Below are 15,296 nucleotides of genomic sequence, written 5' to 3'. Positions count from 1 at the left end.
AACTGACAAAATTAAGGTGATACAGGACACATAATATATTAAACAAATGACTTGTGTCCATGCAAGAAATTTTGAAAAATCTTGAAATACTAAGGAAAAAGTTATTTCATTGTGGTTTTTAATGAACACTGTTTGGTATTGGTGTACCACTCACCTTATTTGCTAGTAAAGTGGTGAAATCTCTACAACAACAGCATACTGATGCATATGCGCATTGCTCTATAAAAGTAATCATGTTCCAACATTATTATTTATTTATATAAAATTGCCCATGGTAGTCCTAATGAAGCAGTGTGCACTCTACAGCGAGTCAAACTACTTTACAAGGATGGAGTACTATAAACAATAAATTATATATAATAATGAAACTGAACTTTACCATTCTGTACATATTTTACAGGCAAACTTTACTCATGCCCCTCCTTGCAATTAAGATGAATGGAAACGTTACCACATATACAGAAGAATACATCCATAACTAGGCTACATGTATAAAAAGAACACTGCAGCCATGGCAATACATTATCAGTATCAATATGAATTCCATGCATTATTCAGCCTTGGTTTGTATATAAACACTGGTGCCGTTCAGGTTCTGTTCTCACCCTTGCTATTGCACAGAGAGAGAGAGAGAGAGAGAGAGAGAGGGGGGAGGGGAGGGGAGGGGAGAGGGAGGGAGGAAGAAGCACTTGTTTTTGTTTTTGCGCTGTGTCAGCCCCGGGCCACTATAGTGCTTGTGAACCGCAACATTTTGGTGAGGCAAGGAACATCCTTGAGTTGTGTTTACATTTCCTGCTGCATTGCCTGAAGCCTGTTCCTCAGCTGGGCAGCTGGGCTCAGAGATGCTCACATTAGAAGTGCTGCTTATCGAATGAGATCACAGTTAGCTGCTCTGATGGGACGCTGGGTGCATTCTAAGAACTGATAATTAAAGGGCGGGCGGGCGACAAGGCCTGCATACAACGGCTTCGTTATTGCCGCTCCGTAATCCTCAGAACCGAGACGCATGCCAGGCTTTCTGCGTTATCATTTGTCAAAAACGTAAATATGTAATCAGCGGTTGGGCAATCTCACGATGAGACTCAAGTGAAGCATTGCGGTGTCTGTGGTTCAGTGGATGGTCTTACCGTGAACTCCAGAGCTTCGTTGAACAGGCCGTTGCGCTTGCTGTGGAGGAAGGCATTGGAGCTTCCCGTCTTGGATATTCGTATCCTGGCCAAACGGGCTTTCTGTAAAAGGCAAAGAAACCACCCGTTAGCCAGCGTCTTTACCACATCCTATGCCAGAATGATCGGGTATCATCCTGACACATCCCACTGATTTGAGTTACAGCACTTTCTTGTGCTTGATATTTCAGTTGTGATCTTATAGATCAAATCAAACACGTTCTACTAAAGCATTCACTCTGATCTCCTGAGATAAATTCACTCAGATCTCCTCTGATACTTATGAATGATTTATGGTCACTACACGATAACACATTCCTTGGGTTGAGAATCACTTAGAGAGGCAGCAAGAAGTGGAGCAGGTAAAGCCCGTATAAATTAAGCAGCCGAGTGTCACTCTGGATATAAAGTGCTGAATTTCAATTTATTTGGGCTGTTCTTGTGGTGCTATGTTAGCAGTTTTGTTTAGCAAAATAAATCAAAGAGATGTCCAGACACATAATGCTCTACATCGTTAGTGTCTGCTTAAATGCATGTTTAGTCATCAAACCCGTACAGGACGGTTAGTGCACAGTCAAGTCTCTTTCTCTCTCTCTCCCTCTCTCTCTTTCTCTCACGCTGTCAAATTTCTCCTGTAAGGCAGTCTGCAACATAGATGTACAAGAAGAAGAGAAAGACTACAAGGAAGAACAGACACTCTGGTCCTTGGAGTGAATTCTTTATACATCAGTAGCTTTGACACAGTGGAAGGATTCAACTTCAGTGTCCTGGATCTCGCTCTACCCGCAGCACACTGTGCCAACTGCGAGTGTGTGAAAACATGTCTGAGTGCGCATTAGTTTGTGTACACAGGCCTGCGTGAAAATATGGGTCTCAATAAATCTCTCAGTTACCAGAACAACTGCTTTTACGGGATCGTGTAATCTGAGTCACTCACTTCTCAAAAGGCCCGCCATTTTCCCGTCAAAGTCAAGAGTTAGATGTCAGGCTCGGTGCGGCTACAAAGTGTGTGTGTTTCTGTTGCTCCGCTTGCTGCATTTTAAAATAGAATGATGGATTCATTGAAGGGAAATTGGTAGAGGGATAATGTGAGCTGTGTAAATGATGAGCAGAGAGCTTGTTTAGTAGGGTGCCCATGCACCGCTGGGGTGTTAATTGAGTGTGTGGATGTGTATTTGCATATCTCCATGTATGCTTATGCATGCGAGCCTCTACTTCATAGCTGAATTTCCATACATATACATGCGAGCCATATACAGTAGCAGTGGATATACCTGGCTCAGTAAGAGTATGGTGATGTATGATAATTCAAAATCATCCCCCTCACTTTAGTTCCATTTAAAACATGGTAATGTTTGTTGACCTGCAGGTAGCTCATGCTGTGATTTAGTAATCTAAAGAGAGGCAGGGAAGATAAGCACCATTGCATCTTAACACATGCATGCACAGTGGCCAAGCTGTACTGTGGCTTCTGTAGCACAAGCTAAACTCTCATTCAATTGTTTCCCTTCCCCTGTTCTACTGCATCTTTATCTTTTTTTTTTTTTTTAAATCTCTTTCACCCTCCCTCCTGCTCTCCTTGACAAGTTTTCCTCTCTGTCTTTGTGCCCTCAAACTCACACACCTATGTACATTTGTGCTGGCACAGCACTTCCGCGGGCCTTTGGGATAACCCTTCTTTATGTTCTGGCATTGTGCTCGGCCAATGGGATTGTCTCTCTGGGGTCACCATGCAAACAGGAGCCCGTGACTGTGGCGATGGTTGCCAGGCAGTGCAGGGGTAATGGAGGGGATGTTAAGAACATGTCCCACGAGATTGAATCTACTTCTGCAGTTCTCCGATAGATTCTCGGGGCCTTTGGGAACCGAGCACTTGTGTCTAAAGGCCCATCTGCGCTGTCAGGCAGAGCCACAGCACGACAGATTGAGCCCAAATGACTGCTGAAGCATCGTTGAGAGTACACAGGAGTGAAGGGAAACCATGAACACAGGGCTTTCATTGACACCTACACATACATGGAACACCATGTGGAGGCTCGCATGAACAAAAAAGTATATCTGCTACTGTATCTTCTTTGCGGAGACCATATATCCACCAGCACAGACATGGACACACACACACACACACACATACACAGAATGAAAATTAAGTGTTCTCTTGAAGAAAATAAATAGTAGTGGAACAGTACTTCCCCTCACATAGAATATACATTGGATCACAAGTTCACAGAAAGCTGCCATATAACAGATGATTAATAATCAATATATATAGTATTATTAAATCTAATTTATTTGAAGTTGCTCTAAAGTACTGTGCATTCATATATTAGTATTGTATCATATAGTATAATATATTGTATAGTATTATTAAATGAGGGTCTAATGTTGATGTGTTTTGAAACTTACTGTTAATAGGTTTTTATCATTAAAGGGGGAAATATCAGAAGTGTTCCTTTTCATCCCAGCAGCTGGAGGGGTTTGTCAGCGTCTGTTTGACTGACAGCAGCAGGCAGGCTGAGACCTGGCAGTGAAGCCAGAGCCAAAATAAACAGACTTGCACTGTAGCTTACAAGCAGTGGTCAGACAGTGGTGTGCTGTTAGCAGTGCTACTGAAGGGTAAAGACCACAGCAGCATCTAAATGCACTGAAGTGATATTTGAAGGTATGTTTATGGTGTGTGTACAACGTTTAATGTGCTGGAGCTCACCAGTTAATTAGCTGTTGAGCCTACAAACTAATGATAGCATTAAACTTTCCCCAGTGAATGTTTATTTGGATTTCCTTCAGCAAGTTAAGGTGCAGGAAGAGACATGTGTTTGTAGGTTAGATAAGAAGGGGACTTCAGCAGGAAAGCTAATGTGGGTTGTTGTTTAAAGTCTGTGGCTCTTTGCTGTGTAGCAGGCTGCTGTCTAGCTGTTTGTCACTGTCACCGTCTGTCTAATAGAACCACAGTGTTACTGATGATGCAAATATGATTTCAAATAAACAGATTTGGTTGGCTGTGTGGAAATAACTTCTCCATCTATGTAGATAGAGAACTGACTAATATAAGACATGAAATTCAATTTCTGTTGGACTTTAAAGCAACAACAACACAACAACAACAAATCTAAAATACTGTGACACAATCAGAGCAGTGATGCTCAGTATCACTGGCTGACATATTCCAGATGTTTCCACATATCCAGGGGCCAATGACCAGATCCAAACACCTCTTTTCCACGATTTAGGATCAATCACACTTTAAAGGTTAGAGCTATAGGATGCAAGCCAGCACAAATGCTCCACTTTAACACCAGTCGCTGCCAGCTGGTGGATCTAAACTGGCATATCCTCAACTGATCAAAAAATGCTACATATCCACTAAACAGCCATGCCATACTCCGCTGAGCATTACCAGGAAGTTTTGTTAGAAGTTCTTTTTCTGTTGAAAGTAAAAGTTAAAACATTCATGGCACCTTGTGAGTTACAGCTTTGCTAGACTGCCTATATAGGATTTGGCTGAGTGAAAAGTGGAGCAATTGCGCTATGAGACCAGATTAGGTTCTGCCTCAGGCCTGCCTTAGAACCATACAACTGAAAGAGGAGACCATCTGATGAGGAAGCACAACCCCACACACACACACGCACGCACACACACATAAATAGCAGTGGAAGAGTCTCATTTTGTTCTGCACCTGCCACTCATCTAAAGAATGGCTTTTATGCATGCTGACATTTCTGCCACAAGGAAATAACTCAGTTACTTCCACTGAGGTATGTTACTTTAATAACACACACGAACACACACACAGAGACACACAAGTTTGCGCAGCTATACTTATTAAGACATTGCGCTGACTTCCATTTTTTGTGGACAGGCTAACCAAAAGCTTGAACTTAAACCATAACCATTTCATGCTTGAACCCAACCCTAACCTAACCTCTACTCACACCTTATTTCTGAACTTAACCAGGACCTCAGAAAGGACCTTTTCACCCTCCTGACAAGCCCCACTAGGGATAAAAAAAAAATGTGTACACACAGACAAAATGACAGAGAGACAGTGACACAAACAAGAGGAGGGCCAGAGAAAATTTGAGAACTCTGGGAAATCCATCTGGAAGCTGGTGAACACAGAAAAGTCTGAGCGATGGCAAAAATTAATTCTGTGGAAATAAAGTTCTTTGACACCTCCAGTCTACAGACATCTGCTTCTGTTGCAAAGACAGCTTAACCTCAGACTAACACCACTCAGACAAAATACCTTTGCTAAGCCTGGATTACCTCCTCTTTATAGAGAAAAGTACAGCTCTGTTTGCAAGCAGCTGTGATGCTGATGGTTTTTTTTTCCTTTTACAAAGGACCTAATATATAGCAGAACTTTTGACCCCCCCATGTCAACATCCTTCCATCTCTGTTTTTGGTCTACCTTCTTGCAAAGTGCAGACAGCTTTATTGATTGTCTTGAAGGGCAAAACACTCTCAGCCAGAAGTCATCTCCACCTTTTGACTTCAACTTTCTGAGGGAAGGCTAAAAACAATAGCAAGATGATTTAGAGCAAAGGGAGCGAGACTGAGAGGGTGGAGGACTTGTTTTTGTTTTGTTTTGTTTCTGCCATGTCAGCCCCGAGCCAATGTAATGCTCACGAACCGCAACAGTTATTTTACTATTCAGTAAGTTTGAGTACAACTGGTCCATCCAGAGACAGATTTCCAGTCAAAGTGGGTAAAAGACATGGCAGTAAAATAGAGATGACAAGTGAATTTTCAGATGTAGGAGCGATCATTGAAAACAAATAAAGATAGATATGTATAGATTTTGCTGCTTTACACCTGAGCCAAGATTTGTTTTACTGTTGAGCCATTGTGTCGAAGAAAGACCCATAACTGCTCATCTCATGAGCACATGCAGATGGTCTTTTATAAAGTCTGTGAAAACGTAATAAATTTAACAGTGCTGGAAGTGGGCGCCCCGAAACCATTAGAAAGTATTAACAGCACAGTTGTCAGCGATGTGTCATCAGAGCAGCAGTGTACTGTGACAAAAATAAAAAGGGAACATGAAGTTAAATCCTAAATAATGTCTTAAAAAAGCAAAGTACTCCACGATTTTGATGTGAGATGGTCAAGGGATGTGACAGTCATGTACATAGGTCAGAAAAGACTCAGAGGGAGCTGATGAAGAATATGGACAAAGTTACTTAATTCAATAATTTGTAGTAAACCGTAAAATAACACAATCTAAAAAAATCTCACAGTAAATTAGCACGCCATGATACTGATGACAACAGAAAATTCACAAAAGAAGATACACATTTTATTTTAGTGGAATCAGTATCATGTTTTCAATCCAAGTGGAGCTGAGAGAGGGAGACACTGTACGGGTCCGCACCTCTTCTGAACTTCATTTGTACCTACGAGAAAATTCGTAGTATCTATTTAGTAAGAAAACTGGAAAAATGATCTCAGATCACTTTGTAAATAACACTTATAAATGTATCTGTTTGTATGAGTGATCCTTGAATGAAGCCCATTGTTCTATCTCGCTTTTAAAGACATTCAATTCTGTCGTTTGGCTATGGAGAAGTCCTTTTGTTGTAGATTGTATGAGCAGAAGTGATTATTTGCATAGTAAACTGGGGTTCTAGTCCATCTGAGAAGACCTAAGAACATATTATTCCCAGAACTGGAGAAATAGATCCAAGAGAATACCACGGGCACACCCTGTTAAGTTAAGCTCATTTAAATTCATGCCCCCCTCTTTTTTAATCCCTCTGTATAACTTGACCTTTGTAATGCTCTATTTAAAACTTGCCCTCTTTCAGGTGTACTATTCAGAATTTGTAATTAGACCTACCTGAGGATATTATTACCTTTATGCTAATAAGCTCTGAGGAGCAACGAAGGAGTGACCTGTGCAGATTGGACTCTTTGTTTCGGATCACTTTATGGGATCATGAGTAAAGATAGGGATGGACTTAAACTCAGTGTTCAATTCATTGTAGAACAAAAGTAGTGACACTGAAGACCATAGGGTTGCAGAATAGAGAATATATGTCTGTGTCGCAGCCGTGTGTTCCTCCTCTGCCTCACAGCAACTGGTGGCATCCTCATGTATCTTTCCTTTGTGCAGTGAAATAGATCAGGGGCTGTCTCTCTACCACCATCCAGATGGATGGCTAATTGTAATGGGAGCCCAGAACAGCTAACAATTAGACCTGAATGAAGATGGATGCGAATGGGGAGTGGGAAGGGAGGGGGGATGCATGTAAGGAGAGAAAAAAGGAGAGAATAGTGGAGGCTGGAAAATGCTGAGGGATGCTGCACTTCCTCTCCCCAATAACTCCCCGTTCCTTTCCTCCTGTCTGCTCTCCCCTCATCGTTTAAGTACTGCAAAAGGCAATCTTGACTGGCTATCCTATTTTATTCAAACTGAAACACAGCCTTATTCTAAGAAATGATCCAAGGAAGAATGGATTGTCTGTGAAATAAAGCCACACGCAGGTAATAAATGCAGAACAAATGACATTGTGCTACGGTAAATGACCAGTGACACTTGCTAAATGGTTGGCTTAATGGTTGAGAAGGTCATAAGTCATTAAGGTTATGGAGCATTAAAGAACACTACATGCTATGTAGACGGTAGTAATGGGGGATTGAAGGATATGGCATGCCTGAGTAATTCATGGCTCGGGTGAGGCATTAAACATCAAAGTTGGCATTAGCAGTGAGAGAGTGGACCATACAATGGTAATGGCTCTATCATACATCCTCTTCACTGATCTTTTATAGTGTGAGAGACTGCCAACCTAGAGTCAAAGAACATTAAATTAATGTGATGTAACATGTAATGAGCTGAACACATGTCAGCAGCAGTTTTTATAAAATCCATTGCAGCTGCTACTAAAATTATACAACAGGACTAATGGCTAAATCCCACCGGGCGCGTCTGTGTTGCATTCTGGCTGCGATGCGGCCGCCGGAGCTGATCGTGCCCATTCTAGTTAATGCTTCAAATTCCACCAGAAGCTCCATGGTGCATTTCAGAAGCATCCTAGAAGCGTCCCAGAAGCAGCTCTCCGCTCCGCTCAAAATACATTACGTTGGCACCTCTGGGCGACATGTCCCCACCCATTTCTGGGAGAAAACAAATGACACTCGCCGTAGACTTTAATGTAAAACAGTGGTACTAAACAAAACCTCCGGAATTAAATTACTTTATAAATGACCCAAAGACATTATGTCAGGCCAGTATACATTCACCCACTCTTCCTGAAATCAAGTGTGTGAGATACAAGATACAAGATTAATTTGATCCACCCTCTGTCATGTCCCTTCAGTCTTTCAGCATCAAGCTGGTACAATGAGGGCTCCAGGTTGGCAAATTACCAGTGAAATATTATTTTCATACATATTATATTATGTATTACTTTGTTCATGATTTTAGTTTACTCTGTTATGGTAACATTTGTTAATCAGCACTAATGACAACATAGTGCTGTGGCTCTATGTGGCAAATGTAATTAGTTTTGCAGTTCTTTCTTCAATAACAAAATTACAATCAATTCAACAGATAAAAAGTACCAAAGTATCTTTATAATCAAATCTGTATAGTGTAATATCTGTATTAAATTACATGGCAATCCATCCAGTGGTTGACAAAATATTTCACACTGAAACACAAATGTGAAATTAATGGTGGTGCAAGAGGAAAAGTCAGGGGATCAGCGGAGTCATTCGTCCTCTGGGAGCCATGAACGTCTGTACAAACTCTGATGCCAATCCATCCAATAGTTGTTGTGGTATTTCAGTCTGACCCGAAGTCACTGCCTTCCACTGAGCCACATCACTATCGTGGGTAAAAAGCTGCAGAAAGGAAGTTAGTTAACAACCAGTTGGGATGTAAAATCAAATACTTTCCACAGCATCTACCACTAAAGCTAGCACAATATGTAATTCAGACATACTCCACTTGTCTTAAGCACACAAGCTTAAATGCTAAGCAACACTTAATCCTGCAGGCTAATTAAAGACAGAGATGGTGCACAGATTGCATCTCCTAAATGCTCTAAAATATCACATTTGCAATCCTATCACCATACTTGGCACTTAGAGCTTCATTTGCTGCCGTAATAACACTCTCAAGGATCAGGCATCCAGGTGGATTAATATTATGAAGGCAATGATAAGGCGTTTGAGTCATGCTGTTATGAAACAGAGAAAATCTATCCGTTGGATGTATGGGTGCTTGAGCAAATCGCTGACCTCACAGCAGGCAAGTCAGGGAGGCATTCAAGTGCCTGAGGGAGTCATTTAGTACTGGTTAATGACAAACAGCACTGTCATGCTACACTGGTCAGGTGGTGGGTACTTCTGGAGGTGTGGGTGTCTGCTACCAAGCGGTGTTTGGGACACTGCACCAAAGTGCAGCTCAGTGGAAAACACAATGGAAAGGTGGAACAGACCAAGGGCAGGTCTAAACTGACAGGAAGTATGGTGAACACACACGCACGCGCACACACACACACACGCTCAAAGAGATGCGCATACATACACAAGCAGACAAACGGACACACACCTTCCTTCCAGCCAGCACCTCATCTGGGTGATAGCTATTTCAGGAAAGAACACAGCATTAGGACACACTTCGCCTCCAGCTCTCCCCCCTTTCTACTCTCCCCCTGCCTACCCTGCTCCCTCCTTCCCTCTGGCCTTCCTCATCACCACTCCTCTCCTCCCTCTTTTCTGCATCAACACTATACATCTCATCGGCTCCAACTTATTTTCAATCTAGATAATTTCTCCAACCTTGCAACCCTCTCTCCATCCGCTCTGTGTGTCTTTTTCTCCCCGCACACTTTGCTGTGTTACATCGGAGTCTTGCTTGGCAGACAAGGTTACAGTTAGTTAAGACTGGGCAGCGGTCAGGCCACGGTCGAACTGCAGGACTTTAAACAGATTTAAACTACAACCAGAGAGCATGTGCCGAGATGGATGGCAGTAATCACAGAGATGGTGAGAGAGACAGAGAGAGAGAGAGACAGACAGAGAGAGAGAGAGAGGAGTGGTGGGTGAAAGCAGAGGGGATGGAATAAGGGGAGAAAAGACATAAGCAAAGGGAGTTAAAAAAAAAAGAAGCTTTGCTGGTGGTGTGAAAGGGAGTGATGAGAGAGGGGAATGGACTCTGAAAATATGTGTCAGTGTGTGCATGTCTGCCCGCTCCGCACAAACACACCACTATTTGTCTCAGGAGAACAAAAACTATCAGGCTTGCCCTCAAACTATGATTACCAGCCCAGTTCTGTATGTGTGCCAACTGATGCTGCTACCCAGTTTGGCTCATGGACACACCACAACATGATTCTTTAAAGGTCTAAAGGCTGGGCTATTTACCCAAAGGAAGACAGGATCTCTATATCTTCCAAGGTTTAAACACAAGTTTACATAATCCATTAATAAATCAGTGCCAGTGTTTTCATTGCTGTATTTAAAAGGATAAAATGCCCTTTCAAGGACAGACAAACAAAATATTTACATAATATCATTATTATAGCAGAGGATTTTATCTCAAACTGGCGACCCAAATGTTCTTATTAATGGCTTATAACTGATTTATAAAGCATTAATTGATGATTTATAAACCATAAAAAAGCTATAACAAAGCCATTAGTTATAACTATCAAACCCTTTATAAAGGATGCTATATTAGAGGGCGGCACCAAAATCCAATGATAACACAATTTTGAATCTGTAAAGAGGAAGTTTTATATAAATCTAATGTTTTTTTTTCGTAAATCTTTGTAGAAGCAACAACTTTGTATGTAAATTACTGTTAATGTAGATCAGCTATCGATGTCTCAAACTTTAGGAAGGAACTGCCTCTTCATCCCAATGACACCCGGGGATTGGGCTATACTTGGCTAATCTATGCAATGAGTCATTGTAAGGAAGATATATACTATTTTCAGACTCTGGGTAAAAGGGAAAGATTCTTCCAAAACTCATCTGTTTATACAGAGCAAAGAGACAACTGGAAGGTCAGGGTTTAGGTATGCATGTCAAGGGAGAAAGTCCATTAAAGTAAGGCAGCACTCACTGAATATGTATCACGCACTTACTGTGAATGTAAGTCAGTGTGCATTATACACACATCATCATTAGTCTCAGGAAGACCTGACCACTGTGAAGTCCTCTCCTCTGGGGAAGAGAGATGTCAGGGCTCCCCTCAGGGCTAGATGTCCAACCCTCTGGTGCCCAGTTGAAGCGAAATAAAATTGTGTTCACCTGCATCTTCTGCGCCCGCCGCTTGTCTGCTCTCTGGTTCTGGTGATAGATGCGGCTAAAGTTGGACACGATGACAGGAACAGGCAGGGCAATTACCAACACCCCACTCAGAGAGCAGATTGAGCCAAAGATCTTCCCTGCAATCGTCTTCGGAACCATGTCTCCGTACCTGCGAGAGGTGACAGGGAGCAAGAGAGAATACATTTAGGGAAACATCTTATTTTGCGTTTAATAAAATCTGTCTGTCACACGCAGCCACACACACACACACATACACACACACACACTATAAACAGCTCAACCTGCTGCCTATTAATTTTTTTGGTACAGGACTTTCTTCATTCTTCTCAGGCCTCGTGCAAGAGTGCATCCCTTGCAGAATAGAGCTTGACTTGCTGACTTTATCCCAGCCCGAAAGAGAGAAAGAGGGGGGCTCCAAACCTCCTCTGTCACTGAGAGGCACAGTAAAGTCCACTAACTCATTCACTGAAAGCAGATACTATTAACCTTTAGAGAGGAGAAAGAGGAGGACACGTGAATGCCAGGGACATTTCCCAAAAGTCATTTAGCTCAATTCAATCTGAAATATTTGCAAGTCAAAAGCAATCTCGTCTTGAGTTCAAACACAATTACAATAACTGCATTAAATCTCCCCTTTTTTTTTTTTTTCCCAAGGAAGAGGCCACACTGTGGGAATCAACAGTGGAAAGAAAAGAAGATGGAGGGGAGCAAATTCAAAAGCTAAAAGAGCACGACTTCAGTTGGAAAAGCAACCTTTATTTCTAACGGTGTTCATTTCTTATTCATGAGTAAAAAGTGCAGGTAATTTGTTCTTGTTTTCCAGCTAAATAAGAGGTTCTAGTGAATTTATTGGAACTGACTCCAAGTCTGACTACAAATAAACCTGAAACAAAAAGCCTCTAAACATCCAGCATTATATGTTATTATGTTAAGAATGATTATGTCAAGGATTTATGTCAGAAAGGTACCACTGAGAACACAAATCTTTTGTCCTACATAGTAAGTTAAACCTGTAAATCACAGTTGAGTGATCTAAAGAATTACCTCAGAAATGTGAACAATAACTTTTCCTTTTGTATTGAACAAATTCATTCCATCACATAAAAACAGCATTGCAGCCAGTGGAGTCGGTCTGTAAGAATGATGATGTAGCTTGATTTTTTTTTATAGCTGTAAATCATCACTGCCAATCCTAGCTTTACATCTCTACAATATTAATGTCTACAAAACATCCCCACCTCAAACTGTACTGTCATTTCCACGAAGCACATGAGCCAGACATATTGACGTGTGCATATTACAGATTCTCTTGTGTAAACAGACAAATGAGATAATGATTCATGGACACACTCATCTGTGAACATCTTTTGAAAATTTGCAGTTTGGTTGGCGCCGAGAGGCCAGAAGGAAGAGTCGCAGCAGAAGCAAAGCCAGAAAGACAGCTACAAAATGTTGCAAGGAAATATGTCTCTCGTCCGTCTTGTCACAATCAACCCAATAGCAATGTGACGTGTCACAAACAGTGAAAATTGAGAGATATAGTGGTGCCAGTGAGCTGTGGTGTGAAGAACCACAGGTTTGTGGAATTACAGAGAGGTTAAGTTAGTTACAGCCTACGTACACAAAACATAACATGCTTAAATACTGTCTGTTCAGTGAGGGGACACTTAAAGCCAAGCGCAGAGTTTTGCAGATCAGTGGTATAATGTACATTTACTCAATTCTGCTGTACTTGGACCTTACTTGTGTATTTCTATGTGATGTTTTCTACTTTAATTTACTACATTTCAAAGGGAAGTACCTTATTTTTTACTGCACTAAATGCATCTGCATTATCTGGCATATGTCAGTTTAAGTTTCTGTACCTGTAATGAACGTATAAAATTGGTACAATACTTTAAGTCACCCAACAGTATATGAAATGGGTCAAAATAACTCTACTGCAGCCAGCTACAGCATCAAAATGCTGCTTACAGTTAATGCATCAGTGATAACAGTAATTCTACAGCATTGTAGTGGGCCGTACATAGAGGTAAGGACATAATTCCGCAAAACCTGTTGGGTAGTGGGGGTTTAGTGGTAGGTTATGTGTAGTAAGGTTATACTATCTTCACGCTCTGTTTGGTGTTACAAGCAAATATTACATCAGTGCCAGAGGTTCAGGGTGAGTGTGGATTAACGGCCACGAAGGTGCAGCCAAAGAGAGAAGCTTTCTTGTTTAGTTAATCCCGGCACCTCTTTCCAAGGTAATACGTAATAATGCAACACTGTCTGAGTGTCTGTCTGATTTTTCCTGAATAATGAACACTGTTTGCTGATAAAACTTGTACGCTTTTCAAAGATTTATTTGTGGCACTTCTCACCTTGACAATGAAGAAGCAGACAGGAAACATGTGCTGTAACCGCTTGACTACCAGGGGGCTCCAGACTTACATTCTTCTACTTAACACAGGACTTTTACTTTAACAACAGCAACTCATTTTGGCGGTTGGTATTTACGGTGCTGCTGGGTTGTATGGCATTATACTGAGACATCTTTCAAATATTTTGTCCATCATGTTTGTGAAAGAATAATAACAATCATAACAATGAGAAGGAGAAAGATACAGAAACAGCAAAACAAGAAAAGCAGTCAAATGTTAATAGAACAAAAATGATGTAAGATTTGAATGAATTTGTTACAGAAAACTGTTACATACATGAATAACTAAACTCCTCTCATTACAACCTAATACAATTACACAGTAATTCAAACTACAGCATCCAAAATGACCTTCAGGGTGAATCAACACCTTTCTAAAACAAAAACTGAACATTGTAACTGTCATGACTGTGGGATTTATTGCAGGACTGTTCAATTAGCCTGCATCAGTTTTAGCTATATGTGCACCTAATAAACTGGTAACTGAGTGTATATAGATTTAAAAAAACCCAGGAAAAGCACATGTACCATCCTGTCTCACCATTGTTTTGTAGAATTTCTTTCTGGAAATTTTCTTTTTCACTTTTCATCAACACATTACAGATGGACCCATTTTCACATGGCTAATAACAACACAAGGATAGAACAGCATTTGGCATTTTGTGCCACGATGCATCTGTGATGTATAAGACCCTGTAGACTTGGCAGAGTGCAGATCTAGTTAATCAACCTGTTACTGCTGCTAGGCATGCATGCATAAGCAAAAGACTGATTCTTATACACATGCGTGCAAATGCACACCAGGATGAACATGTTGAGTTGTAAAAAAATAATCACTTTGACAGAGAAATATTAATAAATGTTTACTGCTTTGTTGCTCTGTGTGCCCTGCGTGATGCTTCACAGCAACCTCACGAAAGGAGGGTGCGGCAGTTTGTGTAGGAATGTCATTAAATAGCCAGTGGAAACCTGTCAATACTTTAAAAGTTCTTCTGTAGATGTTCAGAAACATGTTTCTAAATAGCCCTCACCAAATCCATTCACTTTGACAGATCACAGAGAATAGCAGTGGTTGTTATTTGGAGACTTGGCAAACACTACCCCGCCGGCTCTCCATAAATGAACAATAATCTTCTTAAGAAGTTGTGCTCATGATAGTCATTTTATAATCTAATGAAGCACTTCAGTCACAGTCTGTTGGAGGTAGTAAAAACGCAGGATGGTAACTCACACGCATAAACCACAAACGCACACACAAAAAAACCCTCCTTCAGTTCATTTTAGAGAAGGAGATGAAATAAAAGACGAAAGCTCATACTCATTAGTCACAGATTTCAGGAAAAACAAGCCCAATATGAAGCCATTTAAGTGGAGGGTGGTTTTCGCATGAGCAAAGCAAAGCACTGCCCACACACAGTGA

At 41.1% G+C, this 15,296-nt stretch overlaps 1 protein-coding gene across 1 annotated transcript in view; it reads right to left on the bottom strand.

The window, feature by feature from the left end:
* Nucleotides 1-15,296, bottom strand: part of LOC139209936 (A-type voltage-gated potassium channel KCND3-like) — a 96,326-nt gene that overhangs the window by 5,089 nt on the left and 75,941 nt on the right. The window contains exons 3-4 of the mRNA XM_070839845.1: nucleotides 11,434-11,602; nucleotides 1,128-1,229 (exon numbers count right to left, since the gene is read on the bottom strand). Of these exons, the coding sequence (XP_070695946.1) occupies nucleotides 1,128-1,229; nucleotides 11,434-11,602 (271 nt within the window). The remainder of the gene's footprint in view (nucleotides 1-1,127; nucleotides 1,230-11,433; nucleotides 11,603-15,296) is intronic.

Source organism: Pempheris klunzingeri, chromosome 11, assembly GCF_042242105.1.
Source record: "Pempheris klunzingeri isolate RE-2024b chromosome 11, fPemKlu1.hap1, whole genome shotgun sequence".
NCBI classification, from domain to species: domain Eukaryota; kingdom Metazoa; phylum Chordata; class Actinopteri; order Acropomatiformes; family Pempheridae; genus Pempheris; species Pempheris klunzingeri.
The sequence above is the reverse complement of the archived record's forward strand: the minus strand, read 5'-3'. Positions and strand labels throughout refer to the sequence as shown.